A 23,532-nucleotide genomic window follows, 5' to 3' on the forward strand; every position below is an offset into this window, starting at 1 on the left:
GCGGTCCAAGTGATAGCTTTTTCTTTTTTGGTTACCTAAGAACAATTCAAAGATTAGATGGTTTTATTGATGGCATGTAAGAAAGTTATTATGAAGACTATGCAGAGCCATGTTAAAACATTAAGCTATCTTTCTGGTAATTTTAAATAATATGCATTTCATATAATGGACCCTGGGATGTTGGATCTGAATTGGTAACATCAGTAAATATTGAGTTCCAGTAGTAATATGCACTCCAATAGCCGGAACTTGGCTTCTAAATACCTTCCTCACAAAAAGGGAAGTAGGACTTCTTGGGAGAAATGGGACAATTCCAGGTCTACGTAAGACTGGAACATCTCAGGCCAAAAAGAAAGTATGCCAGGCCGTATGGGAACTTGCAAAGAGCACAAAGGCGCCTGATCTGGGATAATCCGAATGTGTGTGCTCAGTCACTCAGGCGTGTCCAACTCTGAGACCCCATGGACCGTAGCCCGCCAGGCTCCTCTGTCCATGGGGATTCTCCAGGCAAGAACACTAGAGTGGGTTGCCATGTCCTTCTCCAGGGGATCTTCCCAAACCAGGGATTGAACCCAGGTCTCCTACATTGCAGGTGGACTCTTTACCGTTTGAGCCACCAGCAATTCCATTCCTGGGCATATATCCGAAGGAAAGAAAATCAGTATCCTGAAGAGACATCTGATCTCCATGTGCACTGCAGCATTATTCACAGTCGCCAAGGTACGGAAACAATCGAGGTGTCCATCCGCAGATGAAGGGTAAGGAGAATGTGGTGTGTCTATATGATGGACTGTGATTCAGCTTTTAAAAACAAAGGGAATTCTGTCACTTGCAACAGCACGGATGGAACTGTAGGGCATTATGCCAAGTGAAATGAGCAGACAGACAGAGACAAACACTGCATGCTATCACGTACATGTCAGATCTAAAGACTAAACAGTCACACTCTAGAAACAGAATAGAGAAGTAGCTGTCAGAGGCCGGAGGCCAGGGGAAATAGGAGGAGGCTGGTAAAAGGTTTAGACTTCTGGCTGTAAGACAAATAAGTACTGAGGATCTAAAGTATAACGTGGAGAGTATACTTGATAACACTGTCTTGTATAACGGAAACTTGTTAAGCAAGTAGAACATATGTTCTCACACAAACAAAGAAGTAAATACGTAAGGTGACAGAGCTTTTAAATAACTCAGTTGGGGAAATCCTCCCACTGTGTGTGTGTGTGTGTGTATATTTATCAAATCATGCTGCACACGTTACCTTATAATTTTGTCAATTATACCTCAATAAAGCTAAAAATACATACACATATGTCACAAGCACAAAAAGCTTGTTTTCCAGTAACTATATTACTTTGAAATTCTTAATATGATAGTAACCATTATATGTACCTTAAGAGTCCACTAAAATGAAGAACTAGATCTTCTAAAAAAACAAAAAATCTATTAATACATAATTAATAAAGGAAAAAACCCATAATAACCATTAGGTACTTTTTTTGGTTAAATTTCAACAAGTTTTATTCATGGTTTAATGATCAACTCACTGTGACTTTAAGAACATAAGCTCACTGATTTTTCATTTTTCCATGTGTAATTTTGTGAGACCTAGATGATAACAGTAAAACACCCACCTGCCCAGTCAGTTGATCAACGAATGCATATGATCGGTAGGTACTCACCTGAATTCAACCACGATCCTCTTCTGGGGGAGGCCAGAAAAAAGTTCACTTTTTAATCCATATTTTGAGCCATCTTCAATCACCTGTTGCAGTACAGTCTAAAGAGTAAAAGGTATGGGATTTAATGATACAGAAAAACTGCAATTTTCTTAATTTGTTACTGGGAACTAATTCTTGCTAATTTTCTCATTCTGATTTACGGAGCTGAGAATTTTACAGCAGTTAGCAGCACTGCCTCCTTTGATCGCTAATGCTAATCAGAGCAGTCGTGACACAAGTTAACATCTGTGGGGCCTCTGTGCCCTGTTACACATCATGTCTATTCATCCTCACGGCAGCCAATGATGTAGGTATTTTACAGATGGAGAAACTCAAGTTTAGAGGGATAACTGCCAAAAGTCCCATAGCAAATAGCAACAATAAAACCAGAAGCAGCATCTAATATTTATTGAATGCAGATTACAAGCCAGGCACTGTACTAAACATTTTATATGTATTATATATATTACTCCTTACTACTACCCTGAAATGAGTATTACTTTTACAAGCGAGGAAACAGAAGCTCAGACTGGTTAAGTAACTTTCCCTAGGTCACACTGCAAAAACTTTGCTCACTCCACAGCTTAAGTGTTAACTCGGCATGGTGCTGCTACTTCTGTGATACTGATGACCTCAGTAACGGCAGAAAACAAATAAAAATCATAACTCAAGCGCCTCTTGGCCAAGTAAGAAATGAGGCAATACCACAGAAACTGTCAAAACATATTCCAGGTTAAGTTTTAGTTATTCACCATAGAATTACTATATAGGTCACAAAATTCATACTTTATTTTTTGCTAAGGGTGATGATGCATTTATTCATTATTTATTTTTTATTGTAGGATTTTGAAATGACTGATAGATTTTTACTTACTCTTTTACTGATTTTGTTCCACAAACAGGATTTTAAGTCCTAAAAATGTAGTTTCTGACATGAAGAATTCTATCATTAGGGCTGGTTAAGACAGTCACTAAACCGAAAAGGAAGAAAGGCAGCAGGAGGCAACAAAGCAACACTTTTAAGAAGCCTCTATAGAGTGCGAGGCTCAAGTCTAGAAACTTCTGTTATCTTTAAGCCTTACAATCTTAAAATGGGCCACATTTCCCATTTAACTGATGCAAGAGCTAGGCTCAGAAGTTAAGGTTCAGACACAGAGAAAATCCTTCACTGACACTGTGCATTAAGCCGCACAGAGAAAGGATTATATAGACATTAAATACAGTACTGTCTACAGCACACGAGGGACCCATTCAGTGTTTGTTACTCCAAGAATATGGGTCACAAGGAGATTGCAAGTAGGGCGGTAAATGTTACAGGTAATTCATACTTGGATCACTCAGAGGTTAAGGCTTATCCAGCCTTTTCACCTTCTATCCCTTTTTATGTAAGGCATGGCAGACTCCAAAAAAGGTACTGACAGTTACAATTCTCTTTTAAGAAATGACTCTTGAATAATTGATTTCTCTGGCATAAACAAACAAACAAAAAAAAAACCTTTAAGACTACCTTATAAAAAAAAAAAAGACTACCTTATGTGCTTCGCTTCCAAAGCATTCACTGACAATTCAACCCACCTGCTAACTATATATAGTTTCTTTCTCTACTGCTTCACTGAAGGTGTTCTCAAAATCAGTATTTTAAATGTCAACCCAGCTGAATACTTAAGTTGTGTTTATTATTTTTATCAATTCATTTTTTGTAAAATTAAAAAAATTAAACAAATTGAGATAAGGCGAAAGTCTGCGCTAATCCTCATCCCTTTCTGCCTTCCCCAGGGGTAACCACTTTTAAGCACCATTTTGATGGATGACGACTCCCTTCTCCCTCCTTCCTTGGTTGCAGTGACATCATTCTCCTGACTTTTGCTTTCCTTTGCAGATTCCTCTCTCAATGCCCACTCGATTCCCTTGCTGCGCTCTTTTCTCGCTTCTAGCTCCTTACTTACACTTCTCCTATGTGTAAAGTCCTAAGACTTCACCACTTACCTACCAGAATCGTGTGCTACAGATTGATCTACACAACTCAGGATTGAGCATCTCTCTCAGGCACTTCAAACAGAACATACTCCTCTTCTTTTTACATTCTTCATTTCTACAAACTTCACTCTGAACCCTCCAGCTAACCAAGTCAGAGACCTGGGAGTTCCTAAGATCTACCTTTTTCCCTCAACCTCCAGAATCAGTCATCTGTTAATCACCAAGCTCTGCATGTGCTGTCTCCTACATATCACTCTAGTTCTCTCCTCTGGTTTAGACCCTCATCATCTGTCAGCTACACTGCTACAAAAACTAAAACAGAAAAGTAATGCCTATCTTATATAATATACATATTTAATCAGGTCTATGGGCTTTCCTAGTGGCTCAGTGATAGAGAATCCAACTGCCAATAGAGGAGACGCAGGTTCGATCCCTGGATTGGAAAGAGCCCCTGGAGGAGGAAATGGCAATCCACTCCAGTATTCTTGCCTGGGAAATCCCATGGACGGAGGAGCCTGGTGGGCTAAAGGCCATGGGGTCACAAAAGAGTCGGCCATGATTTACTTTCTGTTTTAAGGTTTCAATGATTTCTTACCACTTAAGTGACTTTACAGTTTCTGGTTTGATTTTTACATGCATATCATTTTTACTTTTTTAATTTTGAGGAAATTGGTTTGTTGAAAAGCACACTGTAATACTGATAAAAATCACAAGTTAGAAGTGTTGTTTTATAGTAACATAATATATAATGATTAAAATGAAATAAATTTCATTAGCATAATACCAAAGAATCATCACAGGTGCCACCTGTGGTACACATAACACACCGCAGAAATAATGAGAGAGGAAAAAGCTGTAACTGTCAGGCAGAGCACGTAAGGCCCTTCCCACTGTGTAATTTCATATCCTTCCCCAGGCCATCCAACGTACGAATCAGACTCAGTCACCTTCTGACTTCTAGACAACGCCGTATTCTTACTTGTACCCTGGCCCAACTGTCCCCTCTGCCTGGAATGCCTGCCCTCGTATCTCCCAAGGATATTCTTTATTTTCATCCTAATTCAAGGTTATCTTTTGCCTCCTCAAGACAGATTTACTTTGATGGAGTGAAGGAAAAAAAGAAGAGATTTATGTGCTTCTTTGTTTACACTGGGATTGCATCTTACACATGCCTTCTTTATATGGTTCATCCCAGTGTCTAGCCATTACACATTACATCGTGATTTTTCAATGCTTTTCTTTCCTTGAGGCCAGGACACATGCCATTTTGTCTCTAGATTTCAGTAATATAGTCCCTGGGAAATAATAAGCAAGGAGTTTATTGAATTAGTGGGCACAAAGAAGAATGTCAGAGAGCTAGTAAAGTTCCCTGATATTACAAAAGAGAAATAAGTTAGGGGTCATTTATTCACCAATATTTATGTTTAAAGGTAAGATATACTTGGTAATGTAAATGCAGGTACATAAAGAACTTAACAGAAACTAAATCTTTCAAAAGTTTCACTTTTTGGGTTGCTTCAGCCAATTAATGACTATGCCAACTGGCTGGTACTTTCTGTTTCCCTACCACCAATTCCATTTTCTGTAGATGGATTTTGCCATTTTATTGAATTCTTTATTGGTCAGTATTTCTCCACAACTTTCAACAGAACTTCTAATGAAGTTAGAATGCTTGAATGACAGGTCAGTTCCTTAGTAGCTGAAACGTGCTTAATCATTCATTCTCTCCATGTGTTCACCTGAGACCACACATGACTTGAATGTGACCACTGCCTACTGACATAAACTCAATTAGTGAAATAATGAGCAAAGTTAGAGACACTTAAATGAGTCTTTTTTCTTTTCCTTAAGTTTTGGAAGAGCATGCACAGTTGGATTTGGCAAATAAAACTGCATGTATCTGAAATAAAAAATGAGGTTATTCCTTGTTTATTTCTAAGGCACACCAAAAAAACCCAAAAAACAAAAACAGGATTTTGTTTGCTTTTTCCCTATGTGGTTAAAACTCATTTTCTGTTTTTCCTCCCTGTAAACTGAACTAACTATTAATTGAAGCTACAGTTGCTTCTGAAAGTCATCTCTGAAAAGTGAAAGTGAAAGTTGCTCAGTCACGTCTGACTCTCTGTGACCCTACAGGCTACACAGTCCACGGAATTCTCCAGGCCAGAACACTGGAGTGGGCAGCCTTCCCCTTCTGCAGCGGATCTTCCCAACCCAGGGATCAAACCCAGGTGTCCCACGCTGCAGGCAGATTCTTTTACCAGCTGAGCCACCAGGGAAGCCCAAGAATACTGGAGCGGGCAGCCTATCTCTTCTCTAGCAGATCTTCCAACTCAGGAATTGAACCAGGGTCTCCCGCACTGCAGGCAGATTCTTTACCAACTGAGCTATCAGGGAAGCCCCAGGAACAAGTCTGGTGCCAAAGTGAGAGCTCTTCACAGTGATAAGTTCCTCCAGCCCCCAAAAATGTATTATCTAGTCCCAGAGCTGTGGCAGTTCGCACTGCTTTTAATTTCACATTTTAGCCTCCTACCTTTGAGGATGATTTATATGAAGACAGTATAAACTGCTATTAGTGTTCCAAACCTGAGCTAACATTTAATCATCCCAATTCTGCCAGTATTAGTAACTCAATTGCAATGCATGAACAGATACATTTTATGCAAGGCTAAATTTGTACATGTGTAAGCAATGACGAACTCGTAATTCTCTGCTTGATGATTAAGTTTTGGACATAGATCACTGGCTGCATGTTAATCTTGATAACTTCAAAGTGGAAAAAAAGTTTTATAATGGTCCTGAGAGGGTTGAATTTTCTTTTCAACGTGATCTGGAAACTTGAGACTCACAAATGAATATTGTTTAAGGCCCCAAAATAATGGCGCCAAGTGTAGAAGAAATTAGGCTTTGAGCAGATAAGAACCGCTATTAGATCATAACTTATAACACAGGCACAATGCTTAACATTCCTTTCTCAAACCATGGGTGCTCTCTAGGGTGTATCTCTACTGTGACACTGGGCAGGGCTGCTGCAAGCAACCTGCTTGTCCTTTAAGGAAGGACAATAAAGTCACGTTATTATCCAGAGCCTCCAAGTTGTTACAATGAAGCGAGGGTTTCCACATGCGGAAGAGCAGCTGGACCTCAAAGCTCTTACTCTTTCCCCGCATTGTCAACTGAGAGGGATTTGCGAATATTTTCAGTAAGTGAGCTAGCGGGCATCCTTATACCACAGAAAAACCTCATAATTAATTGTAATAAAGCATGAAAACTCACGACCATTGAAATTTTAAATTATTAACAAAATATATGCCTTGCCTCAAAATATAAACCACATCTCCTTCAGCTAAGCTGGCTATAAAGGCAAACTTCATCTACCATAGCACATTTTCCCATCTCAGGGAAAACAAAAAAAGTAAAGTACTGGCGCCCATCGAGGGGCCTGAAACCCGAAAGGCACGCTGGTGAGCCGCCCTCCTCCTGCAGACACCGAGAGCAGCCGGCGGAAAGGGCCCTTTATTTCAAACGCGACATCAGATTCACCGGTTTGCCAGGTTGGCAAGAAATGTTATCAAGAGCCCAACAAGACAGAGACACTTTTTAACATGCTCAAAACAAATTTCCTTCTTGTCCCTGTGACAGATTTTGGTTTAACAAGTTTAATCTTCAAATAACAGTGGGAAAAAAAGATAAAAGAAAAAAGTTCAAAGATCTAAAGACAAGCATGAAACACTAACTCTTTCAGAAGAATTATAGGGCTGATGGGTAAGTATCTGTAAACTACATAATCTTGGTAAGAAACTATATTAGAAGTTTTGGTTTTATCCTTATTTGCAATTAAAGACCATAGTATATACAAAGCCTGACCTACCCAACAATGGTGTTTTTTATTTTAAATAATAGACCAAACTGCATTATGATAAATTTTAAAGTTCAACTGAGATAAAACTCAAAGGGTCTCACACCCCTGCTTATCTAGGAGTACCTGTCCTCCACACTCACTCAGCAGAGACCCAGTTCCCCTGTGAGGTTTCCCCAGCTCCTTCAGGTCAGCCTATTTCGCCATCTCTGGTCTTTCTTATGCTTACTATACCAATCACTTTAAGAAAGTTCATACTGTTTTATTAAAAGAAAGAGAGTCTTATGGTTTTTCTTGTATACATCTTATGCTTCCAACAGATTATAGGCTACGAAAGGGTGGCACCCAGCAGTACTTTTCCTGTATTCAATACGGAGTCCATTGAGTCATTTAATAACGGTTATCTTGCACTTACTGCAGGCCTGGAGCTGTACTAGGAACCGGGTATGTGAGAAAAACAGATGCTTTAATCCCTAATGGAAATTAGAGTTTAAAGGGCAAAAGGCATTCATCAAATAAGAAAAATGTAAAACAGCAACTACAGTTAAATTCTGCCAAGGAGGCATATACACGGTGAGAGCGCGAATGAATGAAGGGGTCAGCAAGGCACTGCCAGGGGACATCAAGATGTGCCGGACAAGCAGACTGAACTTGGGGGGTTTCCAGGCGGTGGGATCAGAACGTGCAAAATGTCTGAGGCAAGAGGCGGCGGGATCAGTTTAAGAACCGGAGGGAAAACACTGCCGCTGCAGCAGGGGAACGGGAGAAGGTGCACCCACTGGGCCGTGACCAGCCTCACCTTTGTTAGCAGCTCTCTGTTGATTTTGAAATTCACAGTCCCCTGGCCAGCGCTGATTTCACTCACCACTGTGTCACATTTTAGCTGAAAAGATATGAAGTGAAACAGGAATGTTATAAAACAGGCCTAGTGAGTTCTGCAGCTCTAATCCTATGGAACTGGCTTCCAAGGACAGCAGGTGTGTCCTCTCTCATAGCCATGCGTCTGGACTTGGGCTTAGCGGGTCTCTCCAGCTGCCGTTACGTTTGTGCTCACGTTTTCTTCTTTCCCGACTGGGATGCTACTCTGTTCAGAGACTCTCTCTTCCTCTTTCCCATGTTCTCACCTCAAATTCTCTAATGTGGAAAAAAGGAGCCATCACTTTACCCCCACCTTACGTACCATGACATGCAATGAACTCTCTATTTTACCCACCTTTCATAAGAGTGATAGAACATGATACTCTGTTAGGGCCTCCACTAAAACAACTTACACCCCCATAAAATATGTAAAAAATTTAAATATTTGGTCTTTAATGAACACGCTTTCCATTTCTAGCCAACCAGATGTTCAAAGCAGCCGGGAGACTCACTAAGTTTATTTCAAGAGATACCTGGTGTTACTGAGGAGCCACCAGTTTTCATTTTTGAGAACTCACGGGAGGAGGAGGAAATAAATACTGTAGTTAGGAGAATTTTATTCCTGGCATGCTTCCTGATAAAAATCTGGGGTGAGACTGCGGGTCCAACTCCTCGTTGGGGAACTAAGGTCCCGCGTGCAGTGTGGCAAAAAAAGAAAACAAATCTGGGGTGATTTCTGTGGTCACACGAACATCTACTTAGCAACCAGAGCCTCTCTGCCATACTCATTCTCTACACATTTTCCTGTGAAAGTGACTCTCACAGTTTGGGCTCTTCAGCTGCCCAGGCCTTCCTCAGTATCACATGCAGTAATCCTATTTAAAACAAAACAAACAACTTTGTCCCAAACCTTCTGTTTTCTTTCTGAAGGTATTAAACACTAACAATTCAGATGTGGTCATTCTCCACAATCCTTTCAATTCCTCTGTTAGATACTGAGCCCATCAGAGAAATTAGAAATGAGAGAGGTTTATTAAATCATCTAACCACTTCTCTGAAATCATGGTTCTATTTACAGCTTATCATTTCATTTCTTCTCATATTTTAATGTTCATCTTCTCAGAAACTCATTTTTAAAACTGCAGCCCACTGTTCTAATTTATCAAACTTGTTCTCCAGAATTCAGAAGTCCATCCAGCTTCAATCTATAAATTTAATTAACACTCAGTCTTCCTATAAGTAGTTAATCAAAAAACTGAATACTGTCAGCTCAAGAGAAGTATTTCATAACTAATTTCAAAAACCATCCTAACCTTATAGTATGCAGCTAAAATTTAAATTATACTTTCCAAGGAGTCTTGAACAAAGACACACTATTAAATCCATTATTATGGCTGACATAGCCTGCAGAATATTTTTTATTTAACATGTTTATTATAATGTCAAAAGAGGTAATAGTGCTAAAGTACCTTCTCAGCCAGTTTCATGGCTTGCATTTGAATGTCTGGTCGTGAATGGTCATTGTTGTTTTCCCATAGAGAATCCACAGAAAGCTGGAAGTCGGCTACCTCTCTAAAGACAGACGAGAAACAGGAAAAGACTGTTACCTTAAGAACGTTACCAGAGTAAAAACAACAAAAAAAGACTAATCACTTTGGGGTTCTCTACACTGACATATTCTTATCAGAAGAAGTTACACTTTCAAAATATAAAGCAAAGCAATTAGAAATATCATCACTATGTACTGATTGAGTACTTTATCTTATAAAATTCTTCCTCTTCCATCACCCAGCTGTAGCATTATGGTATCTCTGTAAGAAACACACAGCAACCACCTTATTTGACAAATGTGAAAAATGATGTCTGGCAAGTTCACTGTCTCCCCTAAAAGTCTACTGCAACTAATAGACAGTCAGAAAAAAGCTCAAGTCTCTTGACCTCTTCTACAAATTTTCCTCCACTATTTCAAATACTTCCTTCTTTCAAGCCTCTTCACTGACCTTCAGATGACCAAAGCAAAATTTTTAAAAAACGGTGAAATCTGAATTTTAACATGAGAAAAGTATTATTCTTAACACCCAGTAGTTCCTTAAAGAGACAGACATAGCCATTCTTTTCATTGGGTTGGTGATGAAACAATGCAAAAACAAAGAAACCAAGAAAGAAACCAGGCAACTGATTAGTGAAAACGATCATTTGCTGCAAAGAGCAGTTGTCTCTAAGGAAGGATGGTATACAGGTGGCTTCAACAGTAACTAATGTTTGATGTGTAAAAAACAAAATTTGGAAAAAATTAAGACCTGACATGTTAGAAAGTGAACATGAGTATTCTTTACATTAGTCTCTATAAATTTTCTCTAGTTTGAAATTGTTCAAGGTATAAAAATAATATACAAACGTCCACATAATCACCAACACTGAATGTTTAATAACGGAGTAGAGAATGAGACTCTGGGCAGAACAGCTGGGTTGGACCACTGTCTGTCTGGACCATTTCTAGCCCCTCACCTGCTCATGGGTTTCTCTGGTGGCTCAGCTGGCAAAGAATCCGCCTGCACTGTGGGAGACCTGGGTTCGATCCCTGGGTTGGGATGATCCCCTGGAGAAGGGAATGGCTCCCCACTCCAGTATTCTGGCCTGGAGAATTCTAGGGACTGTATAGTCCACGGGGTCGCAAAGAGTCGGACATGACTGTGCGACTTTCACTTCAACACAAAACAGAGGAGCACAAATAACTTCCTTATCATTCTTGAAATCCAGACACATGTCTAAAAAATTGTGTAACTTCAGATTACATTAAGGAATCTAGTCAATAATAACCATTAAGAATTTTCCTGAGCCTTGAGCAGTGACCAAGGCGGCAGAATACAAAGACCCTGAGCCAACCTCCTTCTGCACGCACACAAAAACTGCAACTGTTTAACAAGCAACTACCCGCTGCAGTCACCGGATGACTAGGAGAACAAAACCTGGTGCTCAGACAGTAGAGAATCCGCCTGCAATGCAGGAGATCCAAGTACGATCTCGAGGTTGGGAAGATGCCCTGGAGAAGGAAATGGCTACCCACTCCAGAATTCTTGCTGGGAGAATTCCAAGGATAGAGGAGCCTGGTGGGCTACAGTCCATGGGGTCGCAAAGCAGTTGGACACGGCTGAGCGACGAAGCACAGCTGCACAACTTGGGACAGAGATACTGACAGCAGTCAGTTTAGGGAGCTCGCTCCATGAGGAAGCTGGTGCTGGTAAGGACCATTCTGAAATCCTCCTCCTCGCTTATTAGTGTGGGTCCCAGCCAGTCCTCAGCAGTTCTGGGGTATTCCAGGCCACGTACACGGCCCCACCCAACAATGGGCTGACAATAGCCAAGGGATCCCCAGGCTGCCACCAAGTGCTCATAGGGACCCTCCTTCCTCACTGAGGTGGGCATCAGCCCTGGGATTCCTGGGCCCTGCAGCAAAAGATATGGTTTAGCCCACTAGGACACAGCCTTACTCAACATAAGGCTAACACCATCGCCAGGACACCCTGGGCACCTCAGCCAGCCGGGTCAGGACATGGCCACACTCACCAGTGGGCGATCGCCAGCCTTGGGTCACTTTGACCCTGCCCTCCAGGAGGCCATCACCAGCCCCAGGACTATTCCAGGCCGTGGCCCTGTTCATGAGCAGGCTAACACTGGCTCTGGGACGGCAGGCCCTGCAGCTAGCCACCCTCGGAGTTAGCTCCCTAAAAGAGACGCAGCTCTAGTTTCAGGATCCCCGGGGCTCTGGAGCCAGTTGTCTTGTGACCCAGCCCTACCCATCTGCCAGCCTGTACCAGGCCCTAGGGTCCCCTGGCCACACAGCCAGCCACCTCAGGACCCAGCCCTGCTGCCCAGCTTGTCAGCATCAATAATGGGACACATCAGGCCAGGTGCATCTCTGGGCAGGGACACAGCCCCACCCAGCTGAAGGTCAGGTATCTCAGGACCTCCGGAGTCCCAAGCTTCCCTGGGACTTGGTCCTGCCCGCCAGAGGGCCCAGGCCCCCCGCCCAATGATGGCACTCCTCCTGGACCCTCAGGGTTACATTAGACCCAGGACCACCCACCAGTGGGCTGCCACACTAGGACACTAGGGCGGCCTTGCAGCTACAGACTCCAGGACCCGGCTCTGCCACCAAGGGGCCAACACTAGCCCTTGGACCCACCGGGGCTCTGTAGTCAATTGACTTCAACCAGCCATGGATCATGAAGTACCGTGGTTCGTGCAGCTGGAGAAAAGCCACATACAGCTGCACCCACGCAGCTCAAAGCCACGCTGTTCAAGGGTCAACTACATACTTCAGAGAGTTAGACTACCTGAACAAACAGATTCATATCACGTTAAATAAACCAGATTAACAAAAACAGTATCTCTTAATTTTCCTGGCATGTTATAGCACTTTAGAAATACAGGACAGTTAGGCTTTGTTTCAGTACTCTAAAGGGTAACTGGCATTGTTAAGACAAAGCAGTACCAATTCCTTTATTTTAAACAAATTCAATATGCAGAATTTTCAACTGGTAGACTAGAGAAATTGAGGTCCTCCTCATTATTTATTTTCTATAAAACAAAGTCTTAGTATTTCAGACTGCTAAAGTGGAACTGCCCAAAGGAACTCAAAGCAGGTATAGAAAATCTTATTCAAAAGAGGGGCCAAGACAACAGGCAAGTGAAAAGATGCCCACCATCACTAATTACTAGGAAAATGTAAATCAAAATGAGGTATCACCTCACATCAGAACAGGTACTGTCAAAAAAGTGAGAAATAACAAGTGCTGACAAGAATGTGGAGAAAAAGGGACACTCAGACACTGCTGGTGGGAATGTAGATCGGTGCAGCCGCTACGGAGATTCCTCAAGAAGACCAGAACTACCATATGACCCAGCAACTTCTGGGTATTTATCCAAAGAATGTGAAATCACTAATTTGAAAAGATATAAGCACCCATATGTTTACTGCAGCATTATTTATAACAGCCAAGGTATGAAACAAACCAGTGCCCCAAAATGAATCGATACAGAAGATGTACACACACACACGAACGATGGAATGCTACTCAGCCTCAGAAAAAGATGGGATCTTGCCATTTGGGACAATTTGGATGGACCTTGAGGATATTATGCTAAATGAAGTAAGTCCAACCAAGAAAGAAAAATACCATATGATTGTGCCCACGTGTGGAGTATAAAGAACAAAAAATAAGTGAACAAATCAAATCAAACATGCAGATACAGAGTTCTAGTTACTAGAGGGGAAGGGGTGGTGTGGAGAATTAAATGGGTTAGGGGATCAGCTGTATGATGACAGACGGAACATTAAATTTTTGGTGGTGACATAGCATGCCATACTGGATACAGAATATTGTCTATGTGAAATATAAATAATGCTACCTCATTAAAAAAACAAGAAACAAAAGATGGGTCAAGACAGTTCAGCTTACTAAAGGTCTTTGAAACATAAAATAAAAACTGAGACATTTCCATGATTATGCAAAATGCCCTTTACAGATTCATAAAGTAGGTAACTATTGGCAATACTCTTATCAGTTTACATATAAGGCCCATCTTTTGGTCAGTGGTTTCCTCTATTCTTGGAACTCGATGCAGATGAAGTTGTAACAGGCTATTTTAAAGATGCTCTTTTACAAGACCATATGTAGCCTTTCTCTTTCTTTTCCACTTATCCATTTGTCCTATTCTGGGAAAAAGAACATTCATTGTACTTTGTATTAAAATCCTAACAAAGTTAAGGGGACAAATATTTAAGGACATGGTACAGTAATAATGGTATCATTATATCATAACAGTATAATGAGAATTTAAGCTTAAAGCATTAAGCCTACTATGTAGCTAATTTCTTGTCATTATTAATGAACTGAGAAAGTATTTTATTCAAGTATTGAAATTTTCTAGTCAGCTGGTAAATAAAGCATCAATGAGCATGACCAAACTCACAAAACAGATCTCTCTGAATCCAAGTAGCAACTATATAGATTACATGTAGCCCTAGCCAGTAGTTCTCTATCACTGGGGGGTCCTCAAATGGAAACGAGCAAAAAAACTGAAACCAAAAAAAACCACCAAAAATCTAGCAGTAAACATGGTACAATAGTATTCAGGCATTAGATAGGTGTTTAATCTCTAAGATCTCTTCAAAAACTCTGATTTTCTAACTAGAATCTTAGTTCTTTTATTTGCTGTTACAGAATTAAATCAAGCCTCATTTCAAATTTCTCAAAGACTGCCATATAGTTATTACACTAAACATCAAAACAACATGAGAATATTAATATAATCTGCCATGTCAGAGTATTAAAGTACAGAATTTTTATTATTTAAAGCCATGGGAGTAACACATTAAATCATGTATTAAGAATAATTTCAAGGACTATTTTGTAAACTGGAGAGTAACTGCATTTTTTGGTTAACTGACAAAATCAATCACATTCTAGATCATTACAAATATATTATACTTAACTCTTTTCTGGAAATCGGAACTGCAGATATTGACTTGATCAAGTTTTCTGGTGGAAGATCCAACACTCTGGAAAGCTAGAAATCAAACAAAAAGAAAAAAACAGAGCAAGACTGTTAACATATTTGTTCCAGATTAACAGAATGCTACTCAACAATTTAAAAAAATGCTGAACCACAACACAAATGAGCTTCAAATGTACTTTGTTACATGACAAGCACCAGATTCAAAAGACTGTATAATTTACGATTCAACTTATTAGACATTCTGGAAAGCCCCAAACTCTAAGACTGAAGATGAGATCAGTGGTTACCAGGAGTTGAGGATGACATGACCACGGGTGAGGTCAAACATGCCAGGGTTTGACCAGATACTGGCAAACAGGACTGTTTACTAAAAAGGATGAATTTCACATTTGTAAATTTAAAAAACTTTTCTTCAAAGAGTAGGGATAAACCACTGAGGCCCAAAGATAATTTGCCTTTTATTCATTCATAAAGTCCTTTTGTGCTAGACACTGTTTTAGGAGTTGTGGATACAGCAGTGAATAAAAGACAAAAATCTCATGCTACTTAAACAAGCAAACAAACAAATAACGTGGGGGCGGGAACCTGACCCCCAGGCTCTACCAGGTTGACTCGCTTGCATTTTTGAGAAGCTCACTGACGGACTGTAACAGTCACAGCTGTGAACTATTGCCCTCATCAGAAACTTGAAGTTTGTTGGAGGAGACATTCCTACTTATTGAATGATTCTCACATGACAGGGATTTCTTATATGCCTAGTTTTTCTCCGAAACAATCCCATGGATCACTATTGTAGACTTCACTTCATGAGTGATGAAACTGAAGTTCATAGAATTTATGTAATTTGCTTCAGCAGAAAAGCAGAGATGTGAACACAAGCTATCTTATAAGCAGAACCACATTTAATCCCTATGTCATATCTATATCCTTTCAACAAGAAATGCATGAAAACAAAACAGTGAAACAGCAGCACAGTCATAATGAATTTAAAACTGTCTTCACCTTTCTCCCCTAATTCCTCAATCTTTATGCAGCCTCTGCTGGGTCAAGTCATAGCTGGTGAGAGAAGGGAACGGGAACAATGGGGTGAATAAAAAAAGAACGTTGGAAGAGATTAAGAAGCAATCTTAATCCTCTTCAGAGGTGTTTGTAAATGTTCAGAAGGAGAGGAATAAAACTAAAGCCGCTACCCCCATTATGAATAAATAATATCTATCCTCTTAATATCAAAAGAAATTGGTAAATTTCATAAACCTAAAAAAAGGTTAAAACTTGCAGACCTGGAGCCATCATTTATGTTTAAGGTACTCTATTTCTACTTAGACTTAGCATATGCTGATTCTTTAAGTTTAAATCTCAAAGTACAGTCTTTATTTTTAAATTCTAGCCTTCAGGAACTGAATTACTGTATACTTCACAAAAAAGGCTTTTTTCCTTAAGACACTTGCTCAGAAGTGGATAAATAGTTCCAAAGCATTTACCAAATAAAGACTGTAATAGTTCATGTTTATAATGCAAAATGTTCCTGCCAGTACAGCTACACCAATAATAAAGGGTCCACTTTTACTATCTATGAGTCCTTGAGAAAGTCATTCTACATCAATGAGCTTAAGTTTTCCTATCTGAAAAGTGGAGGTAACAAATCTGTTAATAATAAACCGGGGCTCTTGCGAGGACTAACAAAATTGTGTCACGTCACAAGCAAGTAATAAATGTTACCTCCTTCTTCCTTCAAAGGGTTTTATTTTGGCCATGTCTTTCAAACTTACCCACAGCAATAAGATCTTCTGCCTATTCTTCTATTATATTTTTGCCTACTTTAAATATATCTAAACTCTCTGAAGAATAAGAGACTGTCACTCACCATGCAGTTACACACAAGTTAAGTCATCAGCCACTGTAGTTGCTGACCAATAATACACCCAACAAAAAACAGAATGAGGCACTCTGTGCTTTGGAAAAACAGGCCCCTTAGAAAGAATTTTAATAAATCCAGATTCTTGAATCTTCCCATATCTGAAGAAGCACTGAAATAAGTAACTGAGACATTTGCTCCTTGGATTAGCTGCAATCTCTTACTGAGATGTAACTTGACTGTGCGCACTCCCTAGCCAACACCCATGATTCAGCTGGCTTCTCTTCCTCCCTCTTTGGAGCAATTCACTCAGAGCTGCGAAGTGGCTGTCTCCCAGGCTACAGTCATCAGTAAGGTCCCTGAGTGAAACTCACACAACGGAATACTACTCAGCCATAAAAAGAATAAAGCCATCTGCAGCAACATGGATGAAACCAGAATTTATCATAATAAGTGAGGTAAGTCAAAGAGAAAGGCAAATACCAAATGATAGCACTTACATGTGGAATCTGCAGGAGATGGTGAAGGACAGGGAAACCTGTGTGCTGCAGTTCATGGGGTCACAAAGAGTTGGACATGACTGAGCGACTGAACAACAAATATGTGGAATCTAAAAATTTGACACAAATGAACTTATCTACAAGACAGAAAGAGACTCATGGACAAACAGAACAGACTTATAGAGGAGAGGGGGAGTGGGAGGCTGGAGTTAGTAGACGTAAGCTATTATACTTGGAATGGATAAATATCATCTTACTCGATAGCATAGAAAACTATTGACATTGTCAGTATCCTATGATAAACCATCATGGAAAACATAGGAGAATGTATATATATGTACAACTGAATCACTTTGATGTACAGCAGAAATTAAACACTGTAAATCAACTGTACTTCAACAACAAAACACTATTAAAAAACAAGGTTAAAAAAAAAAAACAAGGTAAATTTGGTTACATGCGTTGTTGTTCAGTTGCTAAGTTGTGTCCGACTCTGCGACCCCATGAACTGCAGCACGCTAGGCTTTCCTGTCCTTCACTATCTCCCGGAGTTTGCTCAAATTCATGTCTACAGTCAGTGATGCCATCCAACCATTTCATCCTCTGTTGCCCACCAGGTGTATTTTCCCACAATTAAAACCCAAAAGACAGACTTTGGGATTAAGTAGTAGAAAGAAGTCTTCTTTAATCATCTCCCATTTCTTACCCATTAACAAATTAAAATGAAAAGGAAGAAAGAAGAGGAGAAAGGAGGGAAGGTTAGAGGTTGGTTGGTTCTCCACCAACAAATACACCATAGGCGTGGCTCAAAGTTATGAACTTCAAGGATGGAAACCAAGGAAGATACAGCAGATTCTGAGAAGAAATAGAGCAGTCCTGTTTGGCAAGGCTCCTAAATTGAATTAACAATCGCATGAATACACCAAATCTGGAGAGGAAACATTGAATTCTGTTTTTTTCCCATCTATGACTGATAGATGCTGCAGATCTGCAGGCGAGAACGGGTAAAACAGAGACGTGATTGAGGGCACTTCCCGGCAGAAGTGAAGACTCCAGGGCCAGACTCTGAGGGCCTCCACGATGGAAACACAATGTACTCCCCAGTCACAGGGAGGAAATCCTGATACTGTGTTGCATGGGCAGGAAGAGGCATAGGAGAAATTTTGATAGGAAGATGGAAAAATGTCAGAACTAGCAGCAAAAATGTGCCAAGTCAGAGTTCAGGAGTAATGCGCACAGGTCCCCACGCCCTCCTGGAGAGACAGAAGAGGAGTGGAAAGCTGCAGAGTGCTATTCTGTAACCACGAAAGTGAGCTGAGCCAAGAAGAATGCTGATACGGAGAGTAAGGAAGTTGCCCACACAATGCGGAAGCAAATGCAAAGTCTGGGCAGAGCTGTCAAGCACTAGTAAGATGGAAAAGAACAGGCATGAAAAACAGACAAACTCAAAGAAAGCTGGATAAGGAGAGAACGGGCAGGGGCTGAAAGAAAAAGACAGAATGAAAGGAATGTGGCATACAAGAGATCAAAGAGCTCTAGAAGAAAAATACAAGTTAATACAGAGACATTCTTCACAAAGGCTTCAGGATGTCTGAATATAATAAGAACTAAACGACTGAAACACAGTGAAATAAAAAGGGAGTCTGCTGATCAAACAGTATAGAATAATTAAACACAAAGGAAGAGTGTAGTCAGAACTGAAAATAGAACATAAAAGTGCTAAGATAATCAGAATATACATTTTAAAAAACATAAAGCAATCCGACAAAGGTACATAAAATTGGGTAAAGGTAACTCGACTTTAGGGTAATTGGTGTCCCTAAAATAAGAGACAGCCAACGGGAATGCTGTGGGACTTGGGGAACTGAAACTGGGACTCTGCAACTCAGAGGCGGGGGAGCAGGAGGCGGGAGGGAGGTTAACCAGGGAGGGCACAAGTGTCACCTATGGCTAGTTCATGCTGATGGACGGCAGAAATCAAACCAATGCTGTGGAGCAATCACCCTTCAATTAGAAATTAAAAAACCAAAACACAGCCGCCAAGCAGCAAGTGGACAGGAAGAAGAGGCATTGGCTCTCCAGCAGCAGCAAGTCTAGAGGCAAAGTGCAAACCCACGCTCCGGCGTGCCGAGATGCGAAAGACTCTCAGGCAGAATGGAGCAGTCTTATTTAGCAGGTCTCCTCCCTTAGTCTTATTTACCAGCAGTCATAGAAATGAATTAACAAAACCTAAGAAAAATAGAAAGTACTCATGGATATATCATGGCTCCCCAAGAAGCAGGGCCTGGGAAAAGGACTGCATGCAGGCAGTTTATCTGGGAAGTGATTCTGAGGGCAGAAGTGATATATTGGGGAGAGCGAGAGAAGAGAAAAAGTAAATATAAGATAGTGCTATCAAGGTCACTGATACAGGCAATAGGGGCTTAGTTTCTATCTCACTTTTGCATACAATGTAAACCGAAATTGTCGATCCAAAAGTAGGGAGCAGGAGTCTCCATCCCTCAGTGACTGAGCGGGGGTCTTTGAGAGTGCTCACTCCATCCACCTGAGCTGAGGCTGTGTTGGCAGAGAGCGGGGTCTTTGAGAGTGCTCACTCCATCCACCTGAGCTGAGGCTGTGTTGGCAGAGAGCGGGGTCTTTGAGAGTGCTCACTCCATCCACCTGAGCTGAGGCTGTGTTGGCAGAGAGCGGGGTCTTTGAGAGTGCTCACTCCATCCACCTGAGCTGAGGCTGTGTTGGCAGAGAGCGGGGTCTTTGAGAGTGCTCACTCCATCCACCTGAGCTGAGGCTGTGTTGGCAGAGAGCGGGGTCTTTGAGAGTGCTCACTCCATCCACCTGAGCTGAGGCTGTGTTGGCAGAGAGCGGGGTCTTTGAGAGTGCTCACTCCATCCACCTGAGCTGAGGCTGTGTTGGCAGAGAGCGGGGTCTTTGAGAGTGCTCACTCCATCCACCTGAGCTGAGGCTGTGTTGGCAGAGAGCGGGGTCTTTGAGAGTGCTCACTCCATCCACCTGAGCTGAGGCTGTGTTGGCAGAGAGCGGGGTCTTTGAGAGTGCTCACTCCATCCACCTGAGCTGAGGCTGTGTTGGCAGAGAGCGGGGTCTTTGAGAGTGCTCACTCCATCCACCTGAGCTGAGGCTGTGTTGGCAGAGAGCGGGGGCTTTGAGAGTGCTTTGAGAGTGCTCACTCCATCCACCTGAGCTGAGGCTGTGTTGGCAGAGAGCAGGGTCTTTGAGCGTGCTCACTCCACCCACCTGAGCTGAGGCTGTGTTGGCAGAGAGCGGGGTCTTTGAGAGTGCTCACTCCATCCACCTGAGCTGAGTCTGTGTTGGCAGGGAGCGGGGTCTTTGAGAGTGCTCACTCCATCCACCTGAGCTGAGGCTGTGTTGGCAGGGAGCAGGGTCTTTGAGAGTGCTCACTCCACCCACCTGAGCTGAGGCTGTGTTGGCAGAGAGCGGGGTCTTTGAGCGTGTTAACCCCACTCCACCTGAGCTGAGGCTGTGTTGGCAGAGAGCGGGGTCTTTGAGAGTGCTCACTCCACCCACCTGAGCTGAGGCTGTGTTGGCAGAGAGCAGGGTCTTTGAGAGTGCTCACTCCATCCACCTGAGCTGAGTCTGTGTTGGCAGGGAGCGGGGTCTTTGAGAGTGCTCACTCCATCCACCTGAGCTGAGGCTGTGTTGGCAGAGAGCAGGGTCTTTGAGCGTGCTCACTCCACCCACCTGAGCTGAGGCTGTGTTGGCAGAGAGCGGGGTCTTTGAGAGTGCTCACTCCATCCACCTGAGCTGAGTCTGTGTTGGCAGGGAGCGGGGTCTTTGAGAGTGCTCACTCCATCCACCTGAGCTGAGGCTGTGTTGGCAGAGAGCGGGGTCTTTGAGCGTGCTCACTCCACCCACCTGAGCTGAGGCTGTGTTGGCAGAGAGCGGGGTCTTTGAGCGTGTTAACCCCACTCCACCTGAGCTGAGGCTGTGTTGGCAGAGAGCGGGGTCTTTGAGAGTGCTCACTCCACCCACCTGAGCTGAGGCTGTGTTGGCAGAGAGCAGGGTCTTTGAGAGTGCTCACTCCATCCACCTGAGCTGAGGCTGTGTTGGCAGGGAGCGGGGTCTTTGAGAGTGCTCACTCCATCCACCTGAGCTGAGGCTGTGTTGGCAGAGAGCAGGGTCTTTGCGAGTGCTCACTCCATCCACCTGAGCTGAGGCTGTGTTGGCAGAGAGCGGGGTCTTTGAGCGTGCTCACTCCACCCACCTGAGCTGAGGCTGTGTTGGCAGAGAGCGGGGTCTTTGAGAGTGCTCACTCCATCCACCTGAGCTGAGTCTGTGTTGGCAGGGAGCGGGGTCTTTGAGAGTGCTCACTCCATCCACCTGAGCTGAGGCTGTGTTGGCAGGGAGCGGGGTCTTTGAGAGTGCTCACTCCATCCACCTGAGCTGAGGCTGTGTTGGCAGAGAGCGGGGTCTTTGCGAGTGCTCACTCCATCCACCTGAGCTGAGGCTGTGTTGGAAGCGGGCTTTTCGACAGGATGGAGTGCTGTCAATGGTAAGTAAATGGAAGCACATGTGAAGCTGTTCACATCAGCGACAGCTAGGGTCAGGTGTGACCCAGGTGACAGGGCATAATTGTCAATAAAAGGGAGAGCATCCCTGAAATAAAGAACTAAATCTAAACTGTGGTATGTTACTGCCGTGGCACACCACTCCCCGGTACAAGAACCTGATCCCCGTGCACCATCATGGAGAAATCTCTTTTAATATTTGAAGCAAACAGAAAAAAAAACACCCCAACTTGCAGAAGCATAACTAAAGTTTGATTACTGCCTATGTAAAATTTAATAGCTTGCAAAAGAATACTATATGGGGTACTTTCACAGGTAGTAAGTCACATGCACACATATGATAAACACAAAACCTCACATGTGAAGAGAGTTTGCAACCAGGGATGGGTACCCAGGAGCATTTAATAGTATTTGTAATAGTTAACTTCTCAGGCTGGGTGATGGGTACATGGGTATTAATAGTGTTCTTCTTCATGATTAAAGATCGTCTTAAAAAGGAAAAAGGAGAGACAAACAAATAGAATCTACAGATCAAAATTAATGACCACATCAGGAAAACACAACACAGAAAATGACACATCCTGGTCAAGTCACTAAATTTCAAAAATACAGCCCCCAATCAAGAAGACTCCAGAGGTGAAATACATGTATTTTACTTTGTCACCATGTTACGTATTCACAAAGATCACATTCTGGTTAAAGCAAATAATTTAGAATTTATGTAGGGCCAGTTTCACCTACTGGAGAAGCTACAAAATGATACACTTGTTCCATCTGCTCAGCTGGTTTTTAAATTGAATTAGTTGCCAATATATGAAAATCAGAAAAATTTAAAGTAACATTAGATTATTGTATGGTGTTTGCATCTGTGGTATCAGACTCTGGAAAATCAAAATCAGAACTAAACAATCTGGTGTTATTGCTTTACTTCTAAAATGAAGATTTTTAATATTATTTCTAAATCTACTATTTTCATATTATTTTTAAACATGCTAATTTTCCAGTGATTACCCCTCCTTTTGATATGTCTAGGATTTTTTTTATCTGAAAAGTCATAATTTCTTTTTAAAAAAAGTTAAAAAAAAATAATGCCCTTCTTGAAAAATCTACTCACAAAGAAAGGCAGCCAATTAAGCAATATATCAGGAAGATTAGACAAATACCAGGTAAGCATTATATTTAATTAAAAATAAAGAGAATAGAAGTATGTGGATGTTATTACTAAGTGTTACTAACTTTGACAAAGTTACTGAAACAAATCCGGAAAGGCAGAGGACAGTTACACCAGCTATAAGAATGTCATGTATACTGCCTAAATCTGAAACGCCAAGGTTTTAAGAAATTTATTAACATCCAATGTTCCATTAGTTTCAGGCATACAACAGAACGATGCGTGAAATGACGGCCACAATAAGTGCAGTTACCATCTACCACCGTACGAAGTTGCTACAAGATTACTGGCTATATTCCTCATGCGTACATTGTATCTGGTGACTTACTCACCCTACAGCTGGGAGCTGTGCCTCTGCATTCCTTTCACCCCTTTCGTCTGATCCCCCAGCCCCTCCCCTTTGGTAACCACCAGTTCCTTCTCTGTAGAGACGAGTCTCTGAAACATTAAGATTATAAAAAAATAAACGCTCCGAACTGTGATGCTGTTCATGACCTCAGCCACGTGAGGGCTCATTTAGAAAATGGA

The 23,532-nt window shown here is 41.9% G+C and overlaps 1 protein-coding gene across 4 annotated transcripts in view; it reads right to left on the bottom strand.

Annotated features, from left to right (window-relative positions):
* Nucleotides 1-23,532, bottom strand: part of RARS2 (arginyl-tRNA synthetase 2, mitochondrial) — a 67,752-nt gene that overhangs the window by 36,247 nt on the left and 7,973 nt on the right. The window contains exons 1-6 of one of the 4 annotated variants that reach the window (XM_043439727.1): nt 20,542-20,577; nt 19,835-20,414; nt 14,912-14,985; nt 9,882-9,984; nt 8,354-8,437; nt 1,680-1,777 (exon numbers count right to left, since the gene is read on the bottom strand). In XM_043439727.1, the coding sequence (XP_043295662.1) occupies nt 1,680-1,777; nt 8,354-8,437; nt 9,882-9,908 (209 nt within the window). In that variant the 5' untranslated portion in view covers nt 9,909-9,984; nt 14,912-14,985; nt 19,835-20,414; nt 20,542-20,577. Of the gene's footprint in view, nt 1-1,679; nt 1,778-8,353; nt 8,438-9,881; nt 9,985-14,911; nt 14,986-19,834; nt 20,440-20,541; nt 20,623-23,532 lie in introns of those variants that run through there. The other 3 variants (XM_043439728.1, XM_043439726.1, XM_043439725.1) reach the window with 3 other exon arrangements.

The sequence above is a fragment of the Cervus canadensis genome, chromosome 20 (assembly GCF_019320065.1).
Source record: "Cervus canadensis isolate Bull #8, Minnesota chromosome 20, ASM1932006v1, whole genome shotgun sequence".
Classification (NCBI taxonomy): domain Eukaryota; kingdom Metazoa; phylum Chordata; class Mammalia; order Artiodactyla; family Cervidae; genus Cervus; species Cervus canadensis.